Below are 27,037 nucleotides of genomic sequence, written 5' to 3'. Positions count from 1 at the left end.
ACCCTTCAGCATTGCTGTTAAATAAACAAATAATACTAACGTGATCATAAAATATATGAAGATTCCTGAAGTGCTGTAATAATCTAATATCCCAGCTCTCCTTCTAGTTGAGTCCTTTAAGTGTAATTCTTACCGTCAGAGACTGACCCAGAAAATGTTTTATTACCTGTAGGTAATAATCTTTATGCAAGTCTTATGTTAGCTGTATGTCCTGGTTTACAAAGCAGGGGACAAATCTGGTTTCTTTCCTGGCTGACCTTGGAAAAGCCCCTTTGCTCGCTGCGCGTCACTAGTAGGGTGGTGGACCTGTACGCGGCACGGGTCGCTTGTGCTAGGTACTGTATCAGTGTTTCTGCTAGCGGTGAAGGATTATTATTTGCCTGAATTGCTTCTTCCGTGCGTGGCATAACCGAGCAGGTAGCAATTGCTGCGGCGACGTCTTGAGTGAGGGTGTGGGAGCAGGAGCCGACCGGTGGTTTCAGAGCCGGAGTGTGGCTGGAGCATTGCTGCTCTCTGCAGGGCTCACCGGCTGCTGCCCGCATCCGAAATCCCCACCCAACTTTGCAGGAGCAGCCCCTGAAGTGTTAACAGCAGCCTGCAGTTGATGGCTGCTGCTGGGAAATGTAATTTGGGTTTCAGCTTCCAGGCTCTGGGCTGTCTTAAGTTAATTATGAGCTTTGAAGGAGGAGGAGGAGGAGGAAAACAGAGCAGGAGGACTGAAACTGAAGACTTTGAAGTAGGAGTGACGGGGGGAGCCTTGACAGAAGAGGAGCCTGCTTGTGGGCGAGAGGTAGCAGGGATGGACGCTAGTCCTCCCCTCCTCCTTCTGCTTGCAGTGAGGGCCAGAAAAGGCAGGAACTAACTCAAAAGTGGGTGAAGTTAAGGGTGAAGTGGTATGTTTCATACATTGCGTATCAAGCCTGCTGGGAGGATTTAGGCTGCGGCAATCACTGAAAATGCAGTGGAAGAATCAGCTTTCCCATGTAAAAATGCGAGTCATGTTGGGTACATCTCGATACTGATTCTGTTTGCTTCTCTGTTTTTGCTTGTCTTCAGAGTATCAAATCTGTTGGTAGAGCACAGTCCAGTTGGGAGCAGTGCCTACAGGTCGGTGGGTGAGTGGCTGGAAGCCATCAAAATGGGCCGATACACGGAGATCTTCATGGAGAATGGATACAGTTCAATGGACGCTGTGGCTCAGGTGACCCTAGAGTGAGTACTGCCCGGTTCATTTTCACCTCATTTGTTGGAGTTGCAGAGGGGGGAAGACAGACCATTCAAAAATATGTAGGGCTGAGGCTGCAGAACGGGAAACCATTACCCTTTGCAGTCAGCAGTTTCTCTTTTAACATCTGCATTAATGATAACAAGTGCAGGCAAAACTAAAACTAAAACAACTTACGGTCACTACATTGGCAGCCAGTACTTTGGCTCCTTTACTCACAGAAATTAATGCTTGAGTTTGAATAATTGCCAGGCCGTCCCCTTTACGTAATAGCAGTCGATTATTTGGGGTTAACAACAAATTAAAAAAAATACCCTACTAGTAAATGTATAGGAGCTGGAATCCCTGCTAAGGTATACTGGCTTTACACTGGATTATCTGGTTTCAGAGTTGATCTGGACATAAGCAGGTAGACAGTCAAGCCCAGTAAGGCGTGGAAATAGTATTCAACATTAACAGAAATAAGCATAGATACAGCCGATGCCAACAGAAGAGCATCAGGAAACCAACAGCTCTAGGGGACAGGCTCCTTGGCCAAGACTCTTTCTTCTGAATGTGCCCTTGGTTTTTGCACTGCAGTTGAGGTGACAGCACTCAAATGACTTGGTAAATGCCTCGGGGCTGCTGACTCGTTATACTCCACCTTTAATTGCCTGCCTTGCTTGCATAATTACGTCTGTACTTTCCTCCTGCCGCTTACTCAAACTCGCCCCAAAGCCTGCCTTTCTAGCTGGGTTAATTTGACTTCATTTACTGCAGGCATTAAGGCAGAATGGGAAGGCTTATGATCCGCCCTGCTTTGGAGAAGGTTGTGGCTCCTCTGACCACATGGAGATTGCCAGTGCACATGCAGAATCATTGACGAGGATTAGGAATAAAAAAAGAAAAATCCCCGCACCCCACAGAACTGCAGCATTTCTCCTGTCTGCCACAGAGCTTGCTGTGGAGCTCACCAAACAGGGTAGAAGGTCATAAAATCATAGAATACTTTGGGTTGGAAGGGACCTTTAAAGGCCATCTAGTCCAACCCCTCTGCAATTGAGCAGGGACATCTGCAACTAGATCAGGTTGCTTAGAGCCCCATCCAACCTGACCTGGAATGGTTCCAGGGATGGGACATCTACCACCTCTCTGGGCAACCTGTGACAGTGTTTCACCACCCTCATTGTCAAAAATTTCTTCTTTATATCTAGTCGAAATCTACCTTCTTTTAGTTTGAAACCATTACCCCTTGTCCTATCACAACAGGCCCTGCTAAAAAGTCTGTCCCCATCTTTCTTATGAGCCCCCTTTAAGTACTGGAAGGCTGCAGTAAGGTCTCCCTGGAGCCTTCTCTTCTCCAGGCTGAACAACCCCACCTTTCTCAGCCTGTCCTCACAGGAGAGGGGTTCCATCCCTCTGATCATTTTTGTGGCCCTCCTCTGGACCTGCTTCATCAGGTCCATGTCTTTCATGTGCTGAGGGCTCCAGAGCTGGACACAGGACTCCAGGTGGGGTTTCACCAGAGCAGAGTAGAGGGGCAGAATTCCCTCAACCTGCTGGCCATGCTGCTTTAGATGCAGCCCAGGATACAGTTGGCTTTCTGGGCTGTGAGTGCACATTGCCAGTTCATGTCCATCTTTTCATCCACCAGTACCCCCAAGTCCTTCTCAGCAGGGCTGCTCCTGATCCCTTCATCCCCCAGTCTGGATTGATACTGGGGGTTGCCCCAACCCAGTTGCAGGACCCTGCACTTGGCCTTGTTGAACCTCATAAGGTTCATACAGACCCATTCCTCAAGCTTGTCCAGGTCCCTCTGGGTGGCATCCCATCAGTCAGGTGTGTCAACTGCACCACTTAGCTTGGTGTCATCTGCAAACTTGCTGAGGGTGCACTTGATCCCACTGTCTGTGTCACTGATGAAGGTCCTTTGCACATGATGCAGGTCAGTAACATCTCCATGGAGTTCAAATTTGCATTACATACCTGGAGGCAATGCAGGACCGTATCTGCTCTGACTCAGATTTTATTCACTCCACTCACATCACCAATATTTGTCCCTTACACTTGGGCTCATCCAGTCTATCTTCAGGCATTCACATGAAAATCCTGAGCTAGGGATTAAATCCTCTCTAGGACTGAGGACTCCATGGTTCCTTAACCTACTCATCTGATATGGCAGTGCCCAGAAACACCAAGCTTCAGGGCTCTGGTGATCTACAAACGTTGACCAAGGAAGACGTTCATCCTCAGGGCGGTCAGAGGCCACATGGCAGAAAGATCTAGCCAGAGGGCGAGTGCAAAGAGGAGGGATAGAAGAGGCAGTATTTTAAGAAAAAAAGAAAACAATGGAGCATTCCCGTCTACTGTGCCACCTCAATCTTATAACCAGAGCAAGTTCTGGTAGAAAACGCAGATTGTCTAAAGTACATCACAGACTTGTTGCTGTTTGGCTGAATTAGTCATATCAAAGAAGAAAATGGGTTTCACAAAAGCTTCTAGTCCTCTTCAGAATTTTATGCAATTTCAAGAGCTCTAAATGAAATGCTCAGAAGTGAAATGCTTTGGTTTAGGTCAGAGAAAATGTTGAGTTCAAGCCCAAGTTAATGGTCATTTTTGACAGTAAATTAGAGTTCACTTATGTAGCTTTAAACAGCCTTAGCATCCCATCCTGCTGACAAAACTATTCCTAACCTCCTGTTTTCTTGAGTGCAACATTTCAGATTGTGAAATTATCTCCTTTAATTTGATTTAAAAATTTAAATACTCCCCTATATTTACTCTTTGGTATTCCAGAAATTTCAAAAGTATCCCCCAAAATCTATTCAGGCTACCCAAAAAGTACTTCAAAATGTTTTTTCCGATTGGCAGTGAACCAAGAAATCCATGATCTGTACAGTTCTAGCCAGAAAGGCAAGTTGGTTTAAAAGTCCTTAAATAAGATTATAGCTGCCAGAGATACTCTGACCCTCACCAGCTGCAAGCCATCTCTAAGGCCCCCTCCACCAGGTCCCAGTATGTTCTCTATAGCATAAATTTCATCCCGCTCTGGTCCTTTACTGATCCCAGTGGAGACAACATGCCTGAGCTGCCCAACTCCAGCTTTCTTCCAGGCTTTTACAGCAGCAGAGCAGTGCAGAGGAGCTGATGCCTGGGTGCCTGGGGAGCTTCTGGGGTTTGTTTTTTGTTTTTAAGCGGAAAGGAGACCTTTCCTGAATCCATCTTGCATTTCAGTTGAAACTGAAAAAGGTTGAAACTCATTCCAAATAGTTAGTTATCCATGCCAGCAAATAAATTCTGTCCCCAGCTGCCTTGGACAGAGACGCTTGCATGAGCTAGCCTTGGTTCCTGAGCAGCTCAGCCTGCACGCCTTTGTGTTGCAGTGGTGGCTGAGCGAGAAGGCTTGACCCCACTCAGGTCTAGTTTTGGGAAAACTGTGTTCTGTGTTTTTTTGGTTGAAAAGCCAAGCAGCCATCCCAATCAAAACTTCTCTCATCCCTCTCAGATACAGTAAAAAAAAGACAAGAGGCCATGTTCTCAGCTGTTAAAAAAGGAACAGCCATCATAGTAGCTTGGGAAGAAAGGTGTCCTGTGTTGAAGACCTGAACCGCATGCTCAGGCTGATGTGAAATGGCAGGTTTCCCTTAAAATCAATAAAATAAGGGAGAGAAATGGCTCCGGGGTGGGCTCAGCTGAGACTGTCATGGGTTCTCCAGAAAATAAACACCAGAACAAGCAAAGTTCCTTAAAGGTTAATATATTGGGGGTTTTAGTTTTCTGGAGGTCTTCATTTTTTTTCTCCTTGTGAAAGGGAACAACAAAACATTTTGTACTCTGCAAAGGAGAATTCAGGTTAAATGTTCCTTGTCATTTTTAATAGAGGCAACTGTTCAGTATATTCCAGAGCTGGGACTTGGGGGGATCAGGTGAAAAGTTGATCTGAACATCTGAAAGTAGCTTGCTTTCCCCAAATGACATCAGTAAAACATTCTTTACAATTTAAGAGGTTGCCTTCAAATACCATCCGAAATTATCTTTCCCCAAATTCAAACTGCGTAGGAGGCAGATGTGGAAATTAGATGGAGAAAGGAGAACTGGATAACCTCTGCCAGAAAAGGCAGAAAAAAAATACGATGAATGTAAAGAATTCCTAAAAACTACTGAAAAAAAATCCTAGTACTGTAGGAGGAGTTGGCCATCACACTGACAGGACTGGTGACTGCGGGCGCCCAGCTTGTGGCCTCTTTACAGGAACTGGTTGAGATGGTAGATGTTCAGCATTTTTTTTAAATCCTCCCCAGCATGCAAAGCAAAATCGCAATTACCACCCTCCTTCTTTCAAACTGATGGCTTGATGCATTTATTCCAGAAAAGAGTAGTATTAGTGACAAATTTCTGGAAGAAAAAGATTAAAAAGCTAAAACCAGTAAATATCGCCCCAAGTCCTGAGCTCTGCCTGCTTAAGCAAAGACCTGAAAATGTATGTGTTCAAACAAAGAGTGATTTCTACATTTAGCTCTAATTCTTGCAAAGGGATGAATCACCTTGTGAAAAGTGGAGCCTCACCCTCCACCCCCTCTTTCCAACTGGATATCAGACTTGAAGCGAACCTTTCCAGTGGACCAGACCTGCTCTTTAAACTTGTGGACCACCTAGTGACTTTGAGTGTGTCTGGAGCTCTTTCAATCCACTGCAAGAATAACTTTACCAGGACAATACTCAAGAATAGATAGATCCATGACATGAGTTTCAGTCTGACCCTTGACTGGACCAATTACTAACCATGTGGACTACATACTTCCACCTTTTGAAAGATCTGTACTCACTGAATCTCAGGACACCCTGTTGTTTGTTGTTAGATGAAGAGCTCTGAATATTTGTAATAATATGTGCTGTGTTGCTTTGCATTGTATTTTTTTTTCCTTCTAAAATAAAATAAATTATTTATTAAAAGTTATACTGGATGAAGAGCGTTTAAGAGTTCACCTGCTCTAGATGCTTATTCTAAACCTGAAATCTCAGTCCTGAGATTGTGATACTGTATCTGCTTCTGAACAAACCAATTCTCATAATCACGTAGAATGAGAATAATGAATAAGAGCAGATGAACTCTTAAAAAAAATTTTTTTAAGTCCTCATTTCATGCAAAAGTCCTTAGCAAGTGGATTCCTTTCTCTTTTTAGCGTCTTCTGAAGGTCTTTGAGGTTCTTCTTCTTTCCCCTCATTCAAACTGACAACTAACTCTGTGAGTAGTCTGAGTCTGCACAGGCAATTGTAGAGTTACACCACGTGAAGAAGAGTGGTGAAATCTGGCCTGTATGGGAGATGAAATACAAAATATCTGTTGTAGGTTGATGGCTGCTGGCCACAGAGATTTTTCAGTAACTTGGCCCTTTTGCTTGCATGACTAACCAGCTGGTGAGGGGTTTGTATTTTATGTGGGCAATCCAGTCCTAGTCTACACTGTTTGAAAAACTGGTCCATGGTGTATAAGTAGTTCTGTTTGTAAATAAAATGTTTTAAATACATTTCTTACAACGTGGCGACCGTGAATTCAACCTTTGCAAGTGGAGGATATTGCAGAGAAGGGGATACCGTGTTGTCCCTGGCACATTGCAGCTGGGCTTTCCTGCAAGGCGGTGGTAAGAGAGCAGCATGCATGCAGCTGTATACAAGCCGTTTGGGATGAGCCGACACCAGTTTTCCCCTTTATTTCCTTGGTTTTTTGGTCAACCTAGGTTGGCCCCTTAGTACTGTGTTGGCAAGGGATTCAAATTCCTGCCTATTTCTGTTTTCAGCCCTGTGTGAATGAAGGAGAAGTGAAAAGGGGAGACTTCTCCCTGAAACAAGAACAAAAATTGTCTCATTGCTGAGGGGGATCAAGTATTTTGAAGCAGGGAAACCCCACAGCACACGGGTGCACGTATCTCCATGGCCTCGGGGAGCGCCCGTGCCGCTGCCGTAAGAGCGCACACAAAACCCAACACCGGGGGTCAGGTCACTTGCACAGCAAGGTGCAGGCTGGATCCTGATTGCAAGTGTCATTTGCCCCTGGGTCTTAGCTGTGCCTTTTCCTGCAGGCAATTACACATTTCTTTTGCAAAGCCCCAGTAGATGCCCACACACACCTCCTCTGCAGAGCTGAGCCCAGTGAAATTACCAGTTGGCTGTGGGAACGTGAGCCAGGCAGCTCTGGACTGGGAAGAGCTTGAGAACATTTGTTTTGCAGCCCTTTGGCAAAGAATCCGATTTTTTTTTTGGTCCCAAGACCAGATGGTTTGTGCACCCAATTTTGTTTAAAATTGGCTTCTGCTTTATGCCACTTTAAGTACTTCAGCATTGGTTGTACAGGAGCGTGCAATGTGCTGTAAGTCATGCTTGAAAAATGGGAATTAAAGCTCCTGTGTTCTCTAGGTGGTTTTTGGAAAGTTTTGTTGCTGGCTTTGCAGCGCACAAGGTGGCATTTGAATAAAGCTGCTGATTTTATACTAGGTGAGCATCTGGCTCAGGAGCTGTTGTCTTCTGGTCCATCTTTGCAGAGGTGAAAGACCCCATGGTAGTGATTTTTCCCCTCTCTGAGAAGTCCCCGTGCTTTTGGCCGGTGGCTCCATATTCAAGACGATTTGATATTCAAAAAAACCAGACCGGATCCCCTGGTGAGCAGCTAATGGATTGAAACCAGAAACTTCTTTTTTTCTTCTTTCTCTCTTGTAAATCAATGAGGCGCTCCTCAAGGATATTGAGCTAAGGGGATACTATAAGGGAACAAAAAAAAGCTGTGTAGTGAGTAGGGTTTTTTTATTAGACTAATGGAGCTGCATGTGAAACGCCAAGACGTACATGCCTTTCTCATAATTTTAGGCTATTTTTTTCTGCATAACATGCAAGAGCATCAGAAATGATACATCTGTGAAACGTGGTGCTGGATTTTCAAAAGAGCTCAGCTTGCACTTTAGATACCTGGTAAAAAAAAGCTGAATTTTCAAAAAGTGCCAGCAGAGCAGCACTCAGCAGGGGGAAGATGGATGTTGGCTCTTTTAAAAATCAGGTACTATACTGGGTTGTTTTGGGGGTTTTTTTTGATCTTTGGTGTGAACTTCCAACTGTGCTGTGTACATAAAATAAATTGTATGTAACAATAGCATTACTACATTTTCCTTCATTATTAAGATGGCTTGCTGAACTAGTTTCACAATTCAGTGGAGGCAGAAATGAAAGCATGTCCCCTGAGAAGGTAGACACCTTTGGCAGGTGCTGCAGCCTTTTCTCTGCCAGGTAAGGAGCATTGCTGATGTGTCTCATTGACCTCCCTTGCTCCATGCCCCTTACGTTGCAATTTCCCCTATGCATCAGCGAGATGCATCACTGAAAAAGGGTATGATAATGAAATAAAGTGTTTAGCCTGGAGCAGAAAGTCTGGTATTTTCCAAATCAAAAGGCTGAAAGCATGACAGTCCTTGGAGAACAACAGATCTAGCTTTTGGCTTTAACCAGCTTATGTGTTAACATATCAACCTTTACTCAGGATTGCTTTTTATTCAAAGCAATGTTCATCTGTGTAATTTTTGGACATGGATGGTTGGTTGTATTCACAGGAGTCTGTGTCCAGAACGTGAAGCTGCTGAGAGAGGTACACCTCCATGGGTAGCTCACACAACGTTACATGAAAGTGTTTTGGTGGTCGTTGCACGTGTTCACCTGCAGTCCAGCATGCGGCCCTGGTGTGAGCTGTAGGCCAGGTTTGCAATATGTCTCGGGTGATGGTTGGGCTCCTGGGTGTTGCTGGCGATCCCCAGCCCTTGCACACACCAGCCCCACCAGTGTGGTTTCCAGAAAGCACCTACGTGTTCGAGGAGGTCATGTCCTGCTGGCTTTCAGTGGAGAGCTTTCTCCTAAAAGACCTGCACGCAGGGTGTCAGCAGCTCTGGGATTCACACGTGTATTGGCAAGACCGTAGAGCTCTACTTTGAAAACATCCTTTATTCAGTCCAGCCTGGAGGTAGAAAGCAAGGAGCTGATATTTCAATAGTGGAAGTCTTCAGACAAAATACCATGCCTTCCCTAAGTTGAACTGCTTCTCTAACAGTCTCTATGTCTTGTGGTGGAAACATGGATGCACCTGTCTTGATGTTTCTTCCAAGCTTTCATTCCTACAATTTCTTTGTTAACACTTTTTCCCCGAGAAGGAAATCCTTACAATTATACTCTGCCATAACCCATGGCCTTACCTGGCTTTAGATGGGTCATTGAATCTGATCACCCAAGGTCCTGCTGTAGTATCTCCAGGGGACAACTTGTCCCACTCCTGTCTTTGGATGGGATACTATTGTCCCCTGGAGATGCCTCTTTCACGCCATCAGCATGAACCTTGGTGATTACCTTCCTCTGTACCCCTAAATTTTAGAGGACTGAGCTTCTGAGAAAAAAATATTTCCTCCTAATCCTGCATTTCACATAAACCATCTTATTTTACAGCTTTCCTGTAATAGCAGCCCAGTAGACAGACTCAACACAAATGCCTTTGGCTTGTAGAATTCACCAAAAAAAAATCAAACGTGGGTTTATGGGAAGATTTGCAAAGGCCCACAGGGGAGCTGTGTTGCCAATTCCTGTTGACTTTAGAGGGTCATCGGAGTGGTGGCCATGCTTGAGGCTTTTGCGTTTCAGCTCTCTGTAGGAGCTGGGTCGAGGATTGCGGTTTGTGTATCTTTGGCTTTGCCTCATCTGAAGAGGAAGGAAGCGTGGATTGACCTCACTCCTCACTGCTCATATCTGAGATCAAATACCAGCCTCCCAAGAGAAGAGGAAACTGCAACACAGGCTTTCTTACATGGCTTTTCTCTTGGAAATAGGACTTTTCATGTCTAGCAGAGTCCTTGGCCAAAGGTGATGCTGATATTTTGCTGTCTGGCTTTTCTCCTTGGCCAGTGAGGTGATCTTGGTCAAATCGTGTCACCTCTCTGAAATGCTGTCAGCCATTAAATTTTTTTTTTAAAAAAATGGGGAAAATTAAATTTGCCAGCCAGACTTGGCTCTGGGAGCCGCCAATGGTAAGAGGTAGGCGCTGGCAGCAGCATCGGCGCGTGCGGCGCGTGGTGTGCGCGGCAGCATGTACCTAGAGGTCCCTGGAACCAACGTCTGCTTTCTCCCACAGGGATTTGAGGCGGCTGGGAGTGACACTTGTTGGTCACCAGAAGAAGATAATGAACAGCCTTCAAGAGATGAAGGTCCAGTTGGTGAATGGGATGGTGCCATTGTAACTTGATTTTAAAGTCGCTTCCTCAAGTGGGTCGGTCCTGCACTTTGTACACTAGCCCTGAGATTTATTTTGACTAAAAAAAAAAAAAGATAAGATAAAAAGGGAAATTCAGTGGTTTCTATAACTGAAGGACGTTGGCCACTGCCGCAGCGTTTCTAAAGCAGTGTTTGACTAAAGTTTTCCTTTCCTTCCTATTTGTGTCCTCATTTTCATGAAGTAAACGTAAGATGCATGGAACATGGAAACAAATCTGCTGTACATGAGGTTAACCCATCTCTTAAGCTTCAGTGACGACAACAAGCCTTCCCACCACACGTTGTCTGTACATGGGATATATATACACATATATATATATAGCACCTTTATATACTGAATTACAGCAGCACGTGATAGTACTTCCAAGGACTGACTGGAGTGGAGGAGTTTTGTAGCCATTCGTGGGCTCCCAAAAGCTGCGGTTTACTGAAGTTTAACTTCAAGTCTTACTTGTCTACAGAAGTGTATTGAAGAGCAATATGATTAGATTATTTCTCAATAGATATTTTGTTTTGTAAATTTAAAGAGAAGAAAAAAATGCTGTTACACAGCATTAAGTTATAGAGACTAGTGTATAAACATGTTGCTTGCTCCATGGCAAATAGAATACAGGGTGTATATTTTTTTTTCCCTCCCTCTGTGTTACCAAGTTCTTTTCATTTGCTCTTCTGGGAGGATAAATACATGATGAAGATGTATATACTGTACAGTTTGCTACGCATCAGGTACAAGATTGGGGCTCTTCCCTTGGTTTGTTCCTTTTTTCCCCCCTCTTTTGCTTTGTTTTGTCTCCCTTTTGTGTTACCACTATGCTTTGTATTTTTGCTGCTGTTTGGTTTGAGCAACATGTAAAGCCTTCAGGAGTTTTGAGTACATATATGAGGTAGAAGGAGCCTGCTAAAATAAAAGATGTCGTCCCCTCTTCCTTTCCACCGCAGGCTGGGGACATCCAGAAGAAGAGAACTAAAACATCTGGTTCTCGGTGGCCTCCTGCAACAACGTGGCATGGGTTTTTGTGTGCCCAGAGATAGCATGGGATTGCCGCCGCACCAGCATTTCAGCCCAGTAGCCATCACGCAGTGCAGCCCTCACCCCTGTCCCTGGAGCCCAGGAGAGAAACCACAAGGTGGTTTTAGCTGGAAGGAAGGGATTTTGCTGTTCCTCTTCTCACTACAGGGGCTAAGTCCTGGGGTGCAGTGTGGAGGTGAGCCCGTGGTCATCCAGCGTGCAGGTTTTGCGGTATTTCCTCCAAGTGGTGGTGGTGGTGGTGAGATTATTTTGGGAACTGTGCTGTCCCAGGTTGTCTCACTGGGCATTTTGGGTTTGGGTATGGACCTGGCCACTTTGGGGCAGAGCGCAGGGAGAAGGGAAGAGCAGAGCAGCCCAATGTGGTCACAGCAGTGGCATCCTGTGGGCGAGAAGGTCTGAGGCTGGCACCGCTCGCGTCAGCACCTGTTTGTAGCCAGGATTTGATGTGTCCATTAAAGCTCACGGCTGCTGTTTTCAGAGGGACCCGAGGGCAACCCAGTCCTGTGGGAATCTTACCAAGAAACAGTTTTGGGCTGTCCTCCTCCTTTTGTTGTAGGTAGGCATAATCAGCACAGTTAATTTGGTATTCATAGGTTGGGCTTTTTTTTTGTGAAGGCTTTGGTAAAGATAAGGATTTAAAAATGTCTCAGTGGATGGCAAGTGTTCGCTGTTTCTGTAGATATATTGCTTCCTTGGTTGGGTAGCATCTTGTAGCATCCTTCCTTGGCGATAACACTGACATACTGACTTGGCACGGCTCCCTTCGTCCCCGGCGCCGCAGAGCTGAGCCTGAGGAGCTCATCCAGTGCTGAAAGGAGACCTGTGTCCTTCACGACTTGCAGAAGCAGGTGTCAAATGCCGCCTTCAGCTGCTTCAAAGGTCTTTCTTCCACTTCCCCCAGGTCTTTGGATGAGATTTGGTACAAAGAATGGTTTCTAAAGAAAAGGGAAAGGTCTAGCAGGAGAGGGTTGGGTGTTTGTTTTCTTAGCAGTAGGTCTTTGCTTGCTTTCAGTGGGGCTTCTTCAGGCAATATCTGCCTGTTCTGAAACAGCCTCCTCCACCTCCTCTGCGAGCTGCTGCCGAGCTCCTCGGGAATCAGGAGAAATAGGAGGGAGAGGAGCCACGGCGAGGTCTGACAAATCTTGATGGTGTGATTTCTCATCCTGTTGTTTCATTTTGGCAGCCACCAGACCACAAAAGAGGAGGGGGGGTTCAAGACATAACAACTTCAGCACAGAAAAGAGATTTGTCATATAATAAATAAGATTATTAGAGCTGTCAGCAGAACAGCCTTGGGATTATTTGTGCTTCCCTGCCTGCCGTGCTTGGGAAAATAACCCATAGGGAGACAGAACCAACTCATTTTGTTGGGAGGAATCGTTCAGTTGCCGCCCGCATCTGTCAGCCGCACCGAGAGAGATGCTATTAGCAAATAACGCAGCACTTACTTTGTCCATCACCTCCACTTATTTCTTACCTGTTGGCTCTGTGGGAGGAGTTGAGTTTGGTCTTTTTTCATGGACTTTTAACAGCAAAATCCCTTTCCACTGTTGGCGGGGTTTCGAAGGTGTATGCAGTATGGCTGGGATGCATACAAGATGCTGGAGTAACCTTCGAAATTATGAACTAGTTGAAAACAAACTGTTCTTAAACTAGACTGCATTTGTATATAGAGCACCTCTTCTTGGTTTCTCCAATAAATAAATAACTTTTTTCTATTTATTTCAAGAGCTGTTGTTGTTACAGATCTCTGTATAATAGACTTTGTCTCAGAGCTAAAAATAAAATGACATGGTGTTTTAACGAGTAGGGCCCAAAAGTTACAGCTGCTATGTCCACAAGCAGATTCCAGAGACAACGGAGGTTTTTGGTTCCCATCCAAGAACTGCAAGTACTCTGTATTTTGGGCATGATCATATATATTGGGGTGCAGCAGAACAAGACGGCAGTAATATTTTACTATGCATCGCATGCTCTTTGTAAAGGCTGTAGGTGGATTTCCTGCCTATGGTAAGTCTGAGGGCTTTGCTTTTCCAGCTCGCTACTGCTGCAGCTGGTCCAACGAATACTTTTTTCCCAGCATATTTTGCTGGTAATTGCAAGGAAGGTATTTCAAAGGATCTGGGAGGTAAAAAGGCTCTTTTTCATACAGTTTTTCATTTTGGGAGAAGGAAGTGTCCCCAAGCATGGCTTATGTAGACTGAGCCCCTTTCATTGTGTAGCTACCATTTGGAAAAATTACCTGAGCATAAAAAAGGAAGACTGATTTAAAAGTAAAAAAAAAAAAATCAGCTTAAAATTTTATTTATTCCTTCTATATGTTAACAGTGAGAAGAACAAAAAAATTAAGGTAAAAGGTTTTTTTTGTCTATTCAGTGTTGAATATAATGTAGAAAGTCCCAGTGGTCAAGAAATTGTGTCTCCTTGGACTGCTGTGGTCTTGAAATTAGTTGTTAAGGCATATGTAAGATACATCAGTAGCAGTCTTAAGAGTAATGCTTAGTTTCCAATCCTTTATTGTATTCCTTGGGGCAGGGAGAGTGGGAGCCGGTGCATCCAGCGCTGCCGGGGCTGCAGCTTCTGTCTCAGCTCCTCGCATCGGCGTTCTAACTCGTGGAGACTGTAGCATTGCTGTACTCTTCCTCCTCTCCCCCCCTGCCCCACCTCCTTGGATGCTCTCTGTGCATTTTGTTTGTGTACATGGTTTTTTTTGTAGTGTAAGATACGAAATTTTCTATTTTTTCATAAAAATAAAAACCTTTGACTAACAGCGACATCCGGTTGTGGATCACACGCACGCGTGCTCCCTCGGCTTGCCACGAAGCGTCAGGATTTTCCCCTTTGAAAAGGAAATAAATTATCTTTATTTTTTCCTCTCCTAAACACAGACTTGGTGCTAATCTTGCGGTCCCTGGCAGAGAGAGGGGCCTCCGAGACAAGGGAGACATGTAGACCCCACGTGAAGGCATCCTACCTTGTTACAGACTGTTCCCTCTTTCCTCTGTTTTTATTTTGGGGGGAAAACCTGCTTTTTAGTCTGGTTTGTGGGGCAAAGCACCTGCCAAACTAAGTCCCAGAGCAGCCCCTGGCCACACCGTTGCCCATCCCTCAGAAATACTGAATTCTTGTGACCTTCCCCCCTCCCCCCACAAGAACTGACTTTTTCTCTGATTTTTGGGGGGGTTGGGACCCCAGCAGACCCACGGCGAGCCGGAGCGCCCGCCACCACGTCCATGGATTTGGGGGCAGCCTCATGCTGCAAAGGGGCGCAGGCCAGCCTTTAAAAAGAGGTGAGAAAAGCCATGGGTGGGAAATCCAAGGGGGATCCGGGGGAGAAGATGGGCCGGGGAAAGGTCTCGCAGAGGCGGCGGTGGGCAGCCAAGCACCTTCTGGCTGCTGCGAGATGACGACCGCTGGAGGACCGAGGGGAGAGCTGGGGAGGAGGAGGCTGGTTCTCCCGACATCACGGGAGGCCGCGGCCTCCCCCAAGCGGGCAGCATCCTTGATGATAGGTTTGTGGAGGCAGAGACCCTGCTAAAGGGTGAACACAAAAATGGGGAAACTTCTTTAAAAAAGCTGAAAGCAAAATAGCTTTTCAGGTGATGGGGAGGCATTGGGCAGCGGAGGCTGGGCTCTGGGGAAAATGGGAAGGTTTGCCACCTCTAGCAGCTTCAACGCAAAAAAATGAAAGAAGGCAAGTGAAAGTCTTGAGGAACAAGTGTGTTTAGCAAGGTCTCCCTGATTTCAGCTGCCGTAGAAATAGGGATGGTGCCCTCACGAAGACACATCCATGACAGCAGCTGCCTCCTGCCCCTGTTCCTCAGCCAACATGAGTGGGAGGGAGAAGAGGATTAAGCTGCAAATGGACAAAACTTGCTACCGCTACCAGTAAAGATGAGAGCTGTCTGCAAACTCCTTCCATAATGCCCCGTTTTAAAGTGAGAACTAAAGAATTAGGCAATTTCCTTGAGCCTTTGTGCCCATCTTGGTTTGGGGCCAGCCCTTACACAAGTCTCGAACCAGGGTTTGCTTATTATGTTCTGCTGCTGGGCTCAGCGTGAGAAGAGGCGTTTGCACTTTGTGGCCGCAGACCAATAAATTTGGCTGCTCAGAAAGGTAAGGTGCTTTACCTGCAAAGCAGGTCCTTAAGCATGTGCCTGACATTTTTTGGGTGGTTCTTCTGTACAGCCTCTGCCGGTCCCTGCAATAAACACACAGCTGCATCTCCAGTCAGGAACACCAACTCTCGAGGGTGCTTAACGAGCTGTGAACAGGGTTATATTATTCTCTGCATCACCCTCGTTCTCAGTAAACCTGAAACAAACTGCAAAGCAAGATGACCCCAGTGCTGGCAACATTGCAGGGCAGCAAAATGGCACCTCTGTCTTGTTTTTCCTATCCAATAACCTAAAAATGGGGCTCAGGGAGCTCTGAAACCCCCCCTCCTCTGCCAGCCCAACAGGGTTCACGCCTGTAGTGCCGGCATCCCCAGAGGATGCTGTGGCTCCAGGGCAGCAGCAGCGGGGAGGCTGCTCCCCATCACCCCGTGAAGCCGAGCTGCTGTGCAGAAAGCGATGCAAGATTTATGAAGCCGTGGGGAGAAAGAGCAAGGGACTCTTCATGTATTTTTCATGGCCTGGACTGCATAAATAGCATGCAATGCATAAACTGTGACCAGATACTTCCACAAAAAAAGGGACCAGTGAGCAGAAGAAGAGATGAAAGAATGAGATAGGTAGATTTATTCAAGTCAACAGAGTCTGTTGAAAGTCACCCTCAGGTGCATTAAGCAGCAGCCAGAACAGCACAGCCTGATCCTGGGGCAATTCATCTTTGCTGGCATGAGGAGGAAGCCGGAACCCGCGGACTGGAGAAGGGCACACGTTGTACCTGCTTGGTAAACTGGGTGGGTTGGGGGTGAGACACTGCCTCATCCGCCATGCCTCGGGTGCGCTGGGGACCTAGGGAGATGCTAGGGCAAACTATCGCACCAGCAGCCAGGTCGGCGCAAAAAGTGAACTAGCATCGAGGCATTGCAGAAACAGCTCAAAATGGGGTAAGACAGAGTTCTTTCTACACTGGAAAACTCAATGCAGGGGTGCAGGGAGGAGTGCAAAGGCGGCATTCCCTGCGGCCGTCCCCTCAGCAGGTGCACGTGTGCTTCCAAGGGTGCGTTTTTAATAACCCATCTGCTGCCAGAGCTCAAACCTCACGTACGTGAAGACGGGTATCGAGGAAGCAATCCCAGGCTGAGATCGGGTGGGAAGGGGGAGCCCCGGGCACCATGGCCACCAAGAGGCTTTGCTCATTTTGCACCCCTGAGAGCAAACCAGGCAGTTATTGCACGCCACAGAGCCTCGGGGGAAAAAGCCTCAGAGAAGCTGGGGAGGGGTGATGCTCACTGAAGATACCCATTGCCTCTAGAAGAAGACTTCCAGCTGGAGCATTTGCGGCAAGTTCTTTGGGACCCACTGGATTTTGGTGGCTGCAGACCCCTGCATTACAGTGGCCATTGATAACCTGTTAATGTACGGCTCGTTTTCTTCCTGGCAAGGCCTATGAGCCAGCCGTGGAGAGAACAAGGTGCCTACATAGGTGATTTTCATACCCCGTCATTTTCTTGCCTCCAGCTGGGGTCAGCTCAGCTATTTGTAGCATCAGCTATTAGTAATATTCAGCAAATGAAGTATAATAAAAGAAAGAAGATGCTTTCTTACACCGATGTGCTGCTTTGATAACATATTAGCAGCTCTAACCGGGATTTTTTTGATAGCAAAACTCTTCAAGCTCCCCCACAAGCAGCCAACGGATGTGTTTGTGCTGGTGAAGATGACTTCTTTCTGTCAAAGCTTATTTTTTCAACTACGAAACTAAAAGAAAAAAATCTTCTGAGCTGAAAAAAAAAAGCACCAAAACTGTGAGATAGGCTGCCAGCCATTTTCTTGGTTTGCTCCCAATAAAGGCCATATTTATTACAAGAAAATTGAAATCCTATCGATTTCTCTTCTAAGGCACTGTGTTTCAAGCTTGACATTTAAATACGAAACTCCTGGCTCCAAAGTTTAATCATTTACTTCTCAAGAAATACAGTGTGTGGAGCTGCTGAGCGAAAGGGCGTGCAGGGTGAGAAGGATGTGTCGTTGGGAAAAACAGAGAAGAAGATAGGGAAATGATATGTTCATTTAAAAAAGAAGATGGGGAGCAACCTCTCCCATCTGTTGGGAGAAATGCCGGTGAAGCAGCGTCCTGAGGTGCCTTTCCATGAGATGTGTAGGAGCTCAGGACCGCTGGGCTTGCTAATATCCTTCAGACGGGATAAAGTCCATGGTCGGACCCAGATATTGTAGGAGGAGGGGAAGGTAGGTGTATTTGGATGGACGGCTACTTATGCACAAGCATGCAGAAGCAGCAGGTCATAAACTCTTAATTAAGACAAGGATTAGGGCACAACCGATAAATGGTGAATGGCAGCAAATGCCCAGAAGTGAGACTGGATTGGGCTGAAAAGGGCTGGTTTGGACAAGGAGGGGAGGATAAATGGCGATCATCAAGGTTTGGCGCTGGGAAGGATTTGGCCTCAATTAATGATCCTGGCCTAGGATGAATTAATGACCCTGGGGAGGTGGCGGGGAGGGAGGCGATGCTGGGGCGGACACAGAAGGGACAGGTGGTCTTGGTAATGCTAAAATCCCACCGAGATACACCCCACCGGGCAGCCACCAGCTGAGGGGAAGAGGGATTGAATGGGCATAAAGTGGCTGGGAACATGGGTTTGGCAAGAAATTAGGAGAAATTAGGTAGAGGGGAGACATGGGCATGGCTTTAACCTGGCTTGGCTGCAGATTTTGGGCTTGAAAGCCGCTCACAGACCTAAAGGTCGATCCCCGGTGCCTGGGTCAGGAAGGAGTATGTTTCTTTGGCTTGGAAGCAATAGCCCTTTTGGGGGTTTTTAGTATTTTGCAGTGGAAAACCAGGCTTTCACAGCCAGGGCTTGTGAGCAGCTGGGTGCACACTGAGCCCTGCACAGGGACTGGCTTGCTTGGCACCTGTTAAAACCTGGGTTTGGGTGATTTTAGGCCCTGAACATGACCAGGTGGGTCCTTCCCTTGGCCCAGCAAGGGGAGAGGAAAGTGTGAGTGGTGCCTTCATCCCTTTGAAACCCCGAGTTTGGAGAAGAGGGCTGCACAGCCAAAATTATAGATCTTTTTGTAAGAACAATTATACCTATTCAAGCAAGAAAAAAAATAAATATTAAAAAAACCCCATTGTAAATCTCCGGTGTGGGGAAAGGCTGGTGGCTCTGGCAGAGGCAAAGTTGCGATGCCCCTTGGGAGGGCAGTACCAGGGGTGCAGCATCCCAAATCAACGTGAATAGTTGCTTCAGGGCGCAGAAATCAGTCCTGCCATAACTTCATCCCTCTCGCAGCCCTAGCTGAGAGCTGGGGGTCATTGCACTGACCCCCCATTTCATGCAGCAGCCGGAGAGACACCGAACCCTTGGCCCCCGTGTTTTGCATCCCGTGGGGGCCTCCAGCTGGGGCAAAGCCCTCACGCACTACCCATCCCTCCCTAACGCCCCGAAATCGGATGATTTCTTCGCCAGGGAAGGCAATTAGCATTCAGGTGCTGCTGTTAGCATAATCAGAGGGGCAAAAGGCTGGCAGCGATAGCTGCAAAGCCAGGGCCTGGGTCAGAAATGTACTAGAGAAATAAATTATGGCAAGAGAGCGCATTCAGATCCGGACTTTAGCTGCAGCAGGTATGGAGGCAGAAAGGAGTCCTGCCTCCCGCTAGTTTATCATCCACGCTCCGGTGATCCTCGTGGCCGCAGCCGATAAGAAGCCGATAAGCAGCCCGGCTTCTCCAGCGGCAGTAGCATCCCCGTAACGAGTGGCTGAGACCCCCAGGTACCGCCCAGGGATGCTGCGAGTCCTTTTGGCACCACATCCTAGTTGTTTAAAGCCAGAAAAAGCCAGACCTTTTTCTCAAAAAAATCACCTTGTTGCAGATGCCTTTGTGGGTATTGCCACTGGGGCTTGTGATGGGGGGGATTTAAGGGTCCCAGGGTTTAGCAAGCTACTGGCTGGGTATGTGCACACCCCAAAACCGCTGAAAAGGGGAAAAAAAAGAGATAGAGCCTAATGGCTTGAAGTGGATTTGGCTGCAAAAATAAGACTAAAAAAACCACCTAATCATCCTGGTGATCCCTCAATCCCTGTAAGTTTGGAAAGCCTGAGTACAGCTGAGTTTCGGGAAGGGAAGGACCAGGTTGTAGCCCTTTCCTTGCAGCCATGGTGCTGCAGCGGGAGGCTGTGCAACGTGGCACAGCTCCCATTGAAACCAGGCTCCCCTCGAGACAAAAAAAATCCAAAACCCACAAGCAAGAAAGGCAATAGGCCAATTTTCTTGGAGAAAAAATGCCAGGAAGCTGAGCAGTGAGCTGAAACGCTTCCATCAGTGATGGTGTTGTACGGGCATCTCAGAGGTGGCAGGGGATGGTTATCACAGTGCAAGCTCTTTTTTCAGCAATATTATTCACTTATTCAAGGAGAGGATGTATCTTATTTTCCAGAAGAAAGATGAAAAGGACAGTAGCTGTGCACTAGATTATTTTTTACACCACAGAAACACCCCACTGATGAAGCGGTGAGTTTGTAGGAGCTGATAAATCAGGATTCGAATGGAAAATGTCGGGGTTTTTTTGTTCCCCTAGCCCTGTGATTTGATTTGATTTTAGCTTCATTTGAAGCTGACCCTTGGCAAAGCCCTTTTATATGCCCCGGGAAGGTGTACTGTAGGGCACAGTAATCCCCCCAGCTTTGATAAGTGACGGCATGGAAGGAGGTTGTAAAAATACTTAAGAAAATATTTTAAAAATATAAATTATAAGATATCTATTAAAATACATATGTATATGAAAGACCCTTTATAAAATCAAAGTTAAAGCTCTAGAAACACCATCTTGTGCTTTCCCCAAACAAGGAAGAGCAAAATAATCTTTCCAGACCTGCCGCACTGAGGACTTATATTGGTGTGTGTATCTGAGCGATGCAGAAAGGGAGCTGAACTTGTGCTAATAAGCAGCTACTCAATACGCCTTGATGACTGAATGCATTCAGAGCCTATAGAGAGCGAAGTGTTTGCTGCGGCGAGAATGGGAGATGATTCCCGTCCTGTGAATTTGCCTAAGTACAAAATAAACATCTATTTTCTTTCTCCTTTCCCCTTTTTTCTAAAGCCCAGCTGTCTGTTAATGCATATAATGATGGTCCCACCAGGGACCAAGCCTGAATCCCCATTCATATGCAAAAATCATAAGTGAGAAACTTTAGACTTGGCCCAAATAACGTTGTGCGCTTCTCCCAATGATGGAAATTCCAGCTTGCCGTATTTTTCCTGCTCAGTGCGTGCCAGATGTCTTTAAAAAAAGGGGAATGATTATCCCTCTGTGTGGAGCCAGAGCCAGCGGCAAGGGGAGGATGCTGCTGGCACCCCCATAATGTGCCGCCTCCGCGCGGGAGCTCGGAGCGAGGGGAAGCGGGGGGGATCGCCTTGCCCACACGGCCATGTTCGTGTTGAACACCAAACCTCTCGTGAGCGTGTCGTGTTGACCCTGTGAAAGGCAAGAGCCGCGTCATGATGGGATGCATTTAGGGAGCCCTTCAGATGCTCTTAAAGATATTTGCCTTTTCCTTGCAGCCGTAGCCCAACTGGTGCGTGCAAAGGGAGTGAGTTGATGCTTTGTGGTCCAGACTTGGAGGATATAATCTGGTCATCAGGGGATATTAAGGTATCTTTAAAAAGTGGAGCAGCAGCCCCCCGGCATGGCAGGGCAAGCAGTGCCCCGTGCATGCTGGCCAGGCGACAGCCGTCCTTCCTCCAGCACCCTACAGACAGCAGGAGAGGGGAAAGAAAGGGCTGGATATGACAGCAAAGGGGGTTGAGGCAACTGGGAAAACTGAGTATTTGTGCAAAACCAGGGTACTCTTTTTCAGGAAGCCCGCTCAATGTTGCATGCCGGTCAGTGCTGGCTCTCTTAAGCCACCCTCCAAGAGCCTGCAAGATGTCCATACTAGGGAAAGCAGAGGCTTAGGGAGCTCCTCTTAGGCTTCATCAAACCGTTTCACTTTTAAAGGGTGCTGTCTGGCATGGTGAGGGATTGCACTGAACAGAAAGAGGAGGGCGATGATTTGCAGCGAAGCTTTGCTGGAGGCAAAGCACTAGAGCAAGCACTGGGGCTCATCCCTGTGTGATGGGGATGGGGAGTGATCTCATTTTGGGGAGAAATAGCTACAAACAGCTGGATTGTTACTGGCAAACCAAAACCTTGGGTTATTCTTCCTTTGGGAGGCTCAGGCATCACTGTGGGGTTACTCTGGGGGGCTGTGTGGGTTGTGTGCGGTGGGCAAGTAATTTTTCAGGCTGGATACTTGCCTTGGGAGCGTGTGCTTCTGAGAGAGGAAGTCATTTAAGAGGAAGGCAGGAAAATTCGAGGGTCTCTTTTTCCAAGGAAGAGGAAGGGTCAGGAGAATATTTCTTCCCCACTGTCTCAAGATGAATGGGGGCTTCGTGGACATGAGGCAATGGTGGTCTGTAAAGAGACTGGGGGATTTGGGCTGGCAGGGGTTTTATGCTGAGCCTCACAGCTGGTGCAGGTGCATTTCCAGCCGTAAGAAGTAATAACAGTCCCGGTGGAAATATTCAGCTGCTGTAAAAGCAGACAGAAATGTATTATCCATGTGGATGCAATGTCAATGTTTACAGAGGGAGGTCAAAGAAGAGAGCTCTGCTCGAGAAATGTCAGCTCCAAAGGAGGAGGAGGCATTAGCGGCATTTGCGTTTGTGCCGGAGCAATCCCTGCAAGGCTGGGGAATATTGAGGAGGCTTTACAACTTCCAGCCCGATTCACTCCATCTCCTTGCACTCCTGCACTGTCTACTGCAGCAGTTTTGGGCACCTCTGTATTGCCTGGAAGCTCCTCTTTGGGTTATGAAAACATGTGGCTGTGGGTGGCTTTCCTTATCTGCCATTAATAGGGGCTTTCACAGAGAGGGAAAGACAAGAGGGTGCAAAAGGAACAGAAAAATGTCACAAAGCGAAGCATGCAGGGTCCAAAAAACCCCCTGGGTAGAGCCAGGTCAGTACTCACTGCTGAAAACCCGCCAGCGGGTAGGCATCCCTCGCGGGGAGGCTTCCCGGCAGCGGAGGGGAGGGGCGCAGGAAAACCCCAAGTTATTTGCCAGACTGCCTTTTGACTTTGCACAGTCCCACAAAACACCAGCCCCATGTAGCCAGGCGGAAGCCGTGTTTTACCCTGACCATCTGAGGAGGTCTATGCTATAAAAAACATTGCTTAATTTACCTGCCAGATATCAAGAAATTACCAAATTCTCATTGCTTTTCCTCCAGGGTGGAGGCAGGATTATGGGTTTAGCTAAAGGATCTCAGATTATTTTTCTGCAGGTTTATTGCTTAGGGTGGAAAAGTGCTTGAGATGGGTTTAATCACCCCTGCTCAGTGTTATTGGTAATTATCATCGGTAGCAGAGAAGTTCCCAGGCCCTCTTAAATGAAGACCAAATGAAGACCTCTTGTGCGAGCATGGATGGCTCCTGTTTGGAGAAGTTATAGCCGTGGCAGGGGCAGGCAGCAGAAGCATGGGCAAGGGCACAGCCTCAGAAACAGCTTTTAACCACCATATCCAGCGAACGCCCACAGATGTTGCCCATGGGAACGGCAGGATCCCCAGGTGATGTTCCCGGGTGTGAGAGGGCAGGGGAACATCACCACCCCACAGAGCAGGTATCCAGCCCTGTGGCTGCTGTGGGGGAGCGGGTGTTTCCTTCCAGGAACATTTTTCCCCTGGGGAAGGAGGCTCATGTTACCCCAGAAAAGCCGGAAAACTCCTGTGTGTTCGCCAAGTGGAAGAAACACCTCTTGCCAAAGAGCGAGTTCCTTCCTCCGTCCCTGGGCTGACTTTTTGCCTATAACTCTATTTACGCTCGATGAAAACTTCAGGCCTGGTGGCCTGTGAGAACGCAGGATGTGCCAAGCTGTGATTTTCATGGGCACCCAGTGTTTGGTAGTATATACAAGTGCATGGCCAAACGGATGGGAAACCACCCGGTGAGACAGAGCCAGCGATGTAAATGGGCAGCAGAAACCCCTTTCCGCTTGCCTGCGCACTAGGTGCTGTGCCCACCTTGGACTGGACCCAAAAGTTTGGGGAGCCGAAGGGGTTAAAAGTGGGAAAACCTCTGCAGTAACGCTGAGGTCAAGGGACGGGGCAGACCTGCGGGATGCAAGAGCGTTCCATGTCTGTCCCATGTGCCTGGGGTGGCAAAGGACACTTCTGTGGTGTGGAGAAAGTAATGTGGGGTTTTCCAGCTCCCTCCAGATTAAATATTATTATATGGGGGGGCATATTTGGGAGATGTTTCCTTGCTGGCCATTTCACTCATAGGTTTTATTAATAAAACAAAATTGGCAACAATCTTTGGCAGGTTTATACCACTTGCTATTTAAAGCCGGGCGATACGGATTTATTCTGTGCAGGATCTTGTGATTTGCTCTGTCTACGGTGTCAGTCAGCTGTAATTGAGCTGATATTAATACTGATTAGGAAAAATAACACTAGGTTCTAACACCTGAGCACAGAGAAGGATAGCACCATGGGGCGTGTGTGTGCATGTGTAAGAATTTCCTGCAGCCAACAGAATATCCAGCGTCATCTCTCTGAAAAATAAGCCCCACGAGCACTGCCCTTCATTTCTAGAGGGTCTGCAGACGCCTGGCCTGCCTCTCAGCTTGCCCCAGCCCCCTGGCAAGAGCAAAGTTTCTTTAGGTCTCGTAATTCCCACTCCCATCTCGAAATACCCTGCCTGCCCCACTCCCACGGGTGTCCGCCTGCTGCCGACCGTACTGCCGTGCGCCCTCCCAGCCGGCAGGGGGCGCCATGGCGTGGGGCAGGTGCGCGGCCGCCGCGCTGCTTCAAACCTCCCCCCCGCGGCCGCCAGGGGGCGCCGCCGCCGCGGGGAGGGCGGGGGCCGCGGGCCCGGGGCGGCGGGAGGCGGGTTCCAGCTCCCGGGCCTCTGCCCAGCGCGGCCCTGCCGGGCCCGGGGCCCTCGGGGCCCGTCTCCGGGCGGCCCAGGCCCGTGCTGGGGCTGGTCCCCCGCCACGGCTGCTCCCGGTGCCGCCGCCGCGTCTCTCTGCCCGGGGCCGAGCGGACGCCGGCGCCCCCGGGCGTGCTTCCGGCCGGGGCGAGGGTGCCGCTGCGCCGGGCCCGGGTGTCCCATCTCTTCGGGGTTCCTCCGGGGTGGCTCCGGCCGCGACTCTCGCCGTCCCGCCACCGGCCGGGAACCGGGGGCGACGGCGTCTCCCGGCCGCCCCCGAGCTCCCGGGACGGGGCAGGGCGAGGGAAACGCGGGACATCGGGGCAGAACGGGGCCGCCCGGCGCCGTTTCCTCCCTTCTGCCCCGCTCGCCGGCTCCAGTGCGGGAGCGGCGGCACCGCCGCTGGCTGTCGGGTGCTGCCTGTAGCTCACGCCCGTGCCCTGCCTGCAGGCAGCAGCCGGGGTGTCGATGCGGGCCCCCCAGGCAGCGTGGTGCTGCCCCCACCCCCCCCGGGCCGGACCCCCCGGGCCGGCGCCGCGCTGGTGGCTGCTCGCGCGTTTCCCGGCCACTGGGTCACGGAAGCTGCCGTCGGGGCGCTGCCTGTGCTGGCAGCCGCGGGTGCGGGGTTTGTTCTCCTCTCCTCCCACTGGTGCAGGATCCCCCCGGGTGCCCGGCGGGGCCCGGGGTGACTCTCCCGGCGGGTTTCGGCACCAGCTCCCCGACGTCCCCGCTCGGGGGACAGCAGCTGCCGCTCGGCCGTCGGGGCTGAGGTCACCGTTAGCTCCGGATCTCCGCTACGGGATAAGCCCCAGCTCCATCACGTCCGCGGCTCCCGGTCCTGGCTCCCAGCCGCGTCCCTGGGGGCAGGGGGGGCCCGGCGGGGCTGGGGGTCTCACAGGGCAGCCGGTGACCCCTCCCGCCACCGGGCTCCCTCCTCCCGGCTGATTCCTCCTCCCCAGCTCGCTGCCGGCAGGACAGACCCCTCCGGCCCGGCGCCGGCTCTGCCGAGGAGAGCGCGAACCGGGGCGTGTGGGAGCCGCTGCTGGGGAACTGGTCCCCGCTGGGGTTCAGCCCTTCAGCCCCGCCCGGCCTCATCCTCGCAGGCGGCGCCTGAGGGCCGGCTCGGGGCCCTGCGCGAAGCCCTGCTTTTACTGAAAACCTTCTTTTTCTGCTCAAAACGTGCTGCGGTGGGAGCAGAGGCCGCTCCAGGGATCCGCGCCGGCTCGGAAGTGAAGCCGGCCTGGCCGGGTACGGGGAGCGGCGGCCGGTCCCGATGCCGCCGGTCCCTCGGGAGGTGTTGGCGGCACCGGCGAGGCCGAAGCTGGGGGAGGCCCGTCCCGGAGCCTGGGCGAGGAGCGCGGCCCCGAGTGTCGGGGGGACGCGCCGGTGAGGGGAGTGCCCCGAGGCGGCGGCCGAGCGGGTCTGCGCGGTGGGACCGGTTGTGCCGGCGGGGCCCGGGGATCGCCGGTGCCGCGGGAGGGGCCGGGTCCCTGCAGGCTTCCCCGGGAACTGAGGGGCGGGCAGGGGTCACGGGTCACGTCCCCGGCCGTGGGGAGCCGGGGGCTGCCGTGCCCCGGGGGCGCCGGGACCGAACGGGCGTGAGGGAGCCGGGCCTGGCCGGAGCTCGGGGAGCGGTTTTGTGCTCGGAGCACTTTGGTTTTGCCCCTCGTCCTGCCGGCGGGGCGGCCGAGGGACAGGGAGGGCAGGTGCCGCCCCTGGCAGCGCTCCCCACGGGTCCCCTGGAGGGGGGACTCGGTGTGAGAGGGGCAGCACCGATGGGTCACCGTGGGTGCCGGTGCACATTCTTCAGGAGCTCAGGACCACGGATCCGGGGCCTGTTCCAGCCCAGGTGAGTTCCCCCTGTGGCCAGAGCCTGTTTGTGGGTGCAGGGGTGTACCCCCCAGGGGGCCCTGTGGTTCTTGTCCCCACAGCTCACCCTGAGCCCCATCCGGGCTGGTCTGTGCTGCACATCTGGCAGGGCTGTGGCTGTGAGGGGAGGTGGGAGTGGGCACTGTCGGGGTCCAGCTCCAACCCTGTGGGCCAGCCCCATCCCCAGGCTAGTGGTCATCGGTCTGTGCTGCCGCCGCTGCTGCTGCTGCCCAAGGCAGGTGGGTTTTCAGACAGATCCTGGCTCTGTCCTGGGGACAAATAGGACATTTCTGGTGTCCCATCCCCCTTTCTTCTTCCCTTCCCATGGCGGGTACGTGGCACCGGGGAGCCACTGCCAAAATCTCTGGTGAGGGGCTGGGAAGAGCTGCCCGTGCCCAGGAGGCTGCAGGGTTTGCAGCTCTGAGGGCTTTTTGGGCCATGCCATGCTGCAGGGAGCTCTGACCCATGTCTCTCCCTGCGCAGGGACTAACAGAGAGGAGCCCCAGCCACACCAGGAGCCACTTGTCTC

At 49.8% G+C, this 27,037-nt stretch overlaps 1 protein-coding gene across 4 annotated transcripts in view; it reads left to right on the top strand.

Annotated features, from left to right (window-relative positions):
• EPHA5 (EPH receptor A5) overlaps window positions 1-10,765 on the top strand; it is a gene marked incomplete at its 5' end in the record, with an annotated part of 202,357 nt that extends 191,592 nt beyond the window's left edge. For all 4 annotated transcript variants that reach the window (XM_081999323.1, XM_081999322.1, XM_081999325.1 and 1 more), the window contains 2 exons: window positions 1,057-1,212; window positions 10,359-10,765. In XM_081999323.1, coding sequence (XP_081855449.1) covers window positions 1,057-1,212; window positions 10,359-10,464 — 262 coding nt within the window. In that variant the 3' untranslated portion in view covers window positions 10,465-10,765. The remainder of the gene's footprint in view (window positions 1-1,056; window positions 1,213-10,358) is intronic.
• Window positions 10,766-27,037: the final 16,272 nt, after the last annotated feature.

This window comes from Phaethon aethereus (assembly GCF_964289735.1).
Source record: "Phaethon aethereus genome assembly, chromosome: 4".
Taxonomy (NCBI): domain Eukaryota; kingdom Metazoa; phylum Chordata; class Aves; order Phaethontiformes; family Phaethontidae; genus Phaethon; species Phaethon aethereus.
Note: the sequence above shows the minus strand (reverse complement) of the source record. Positions and strands in the feature narration are given on the sequence as shown.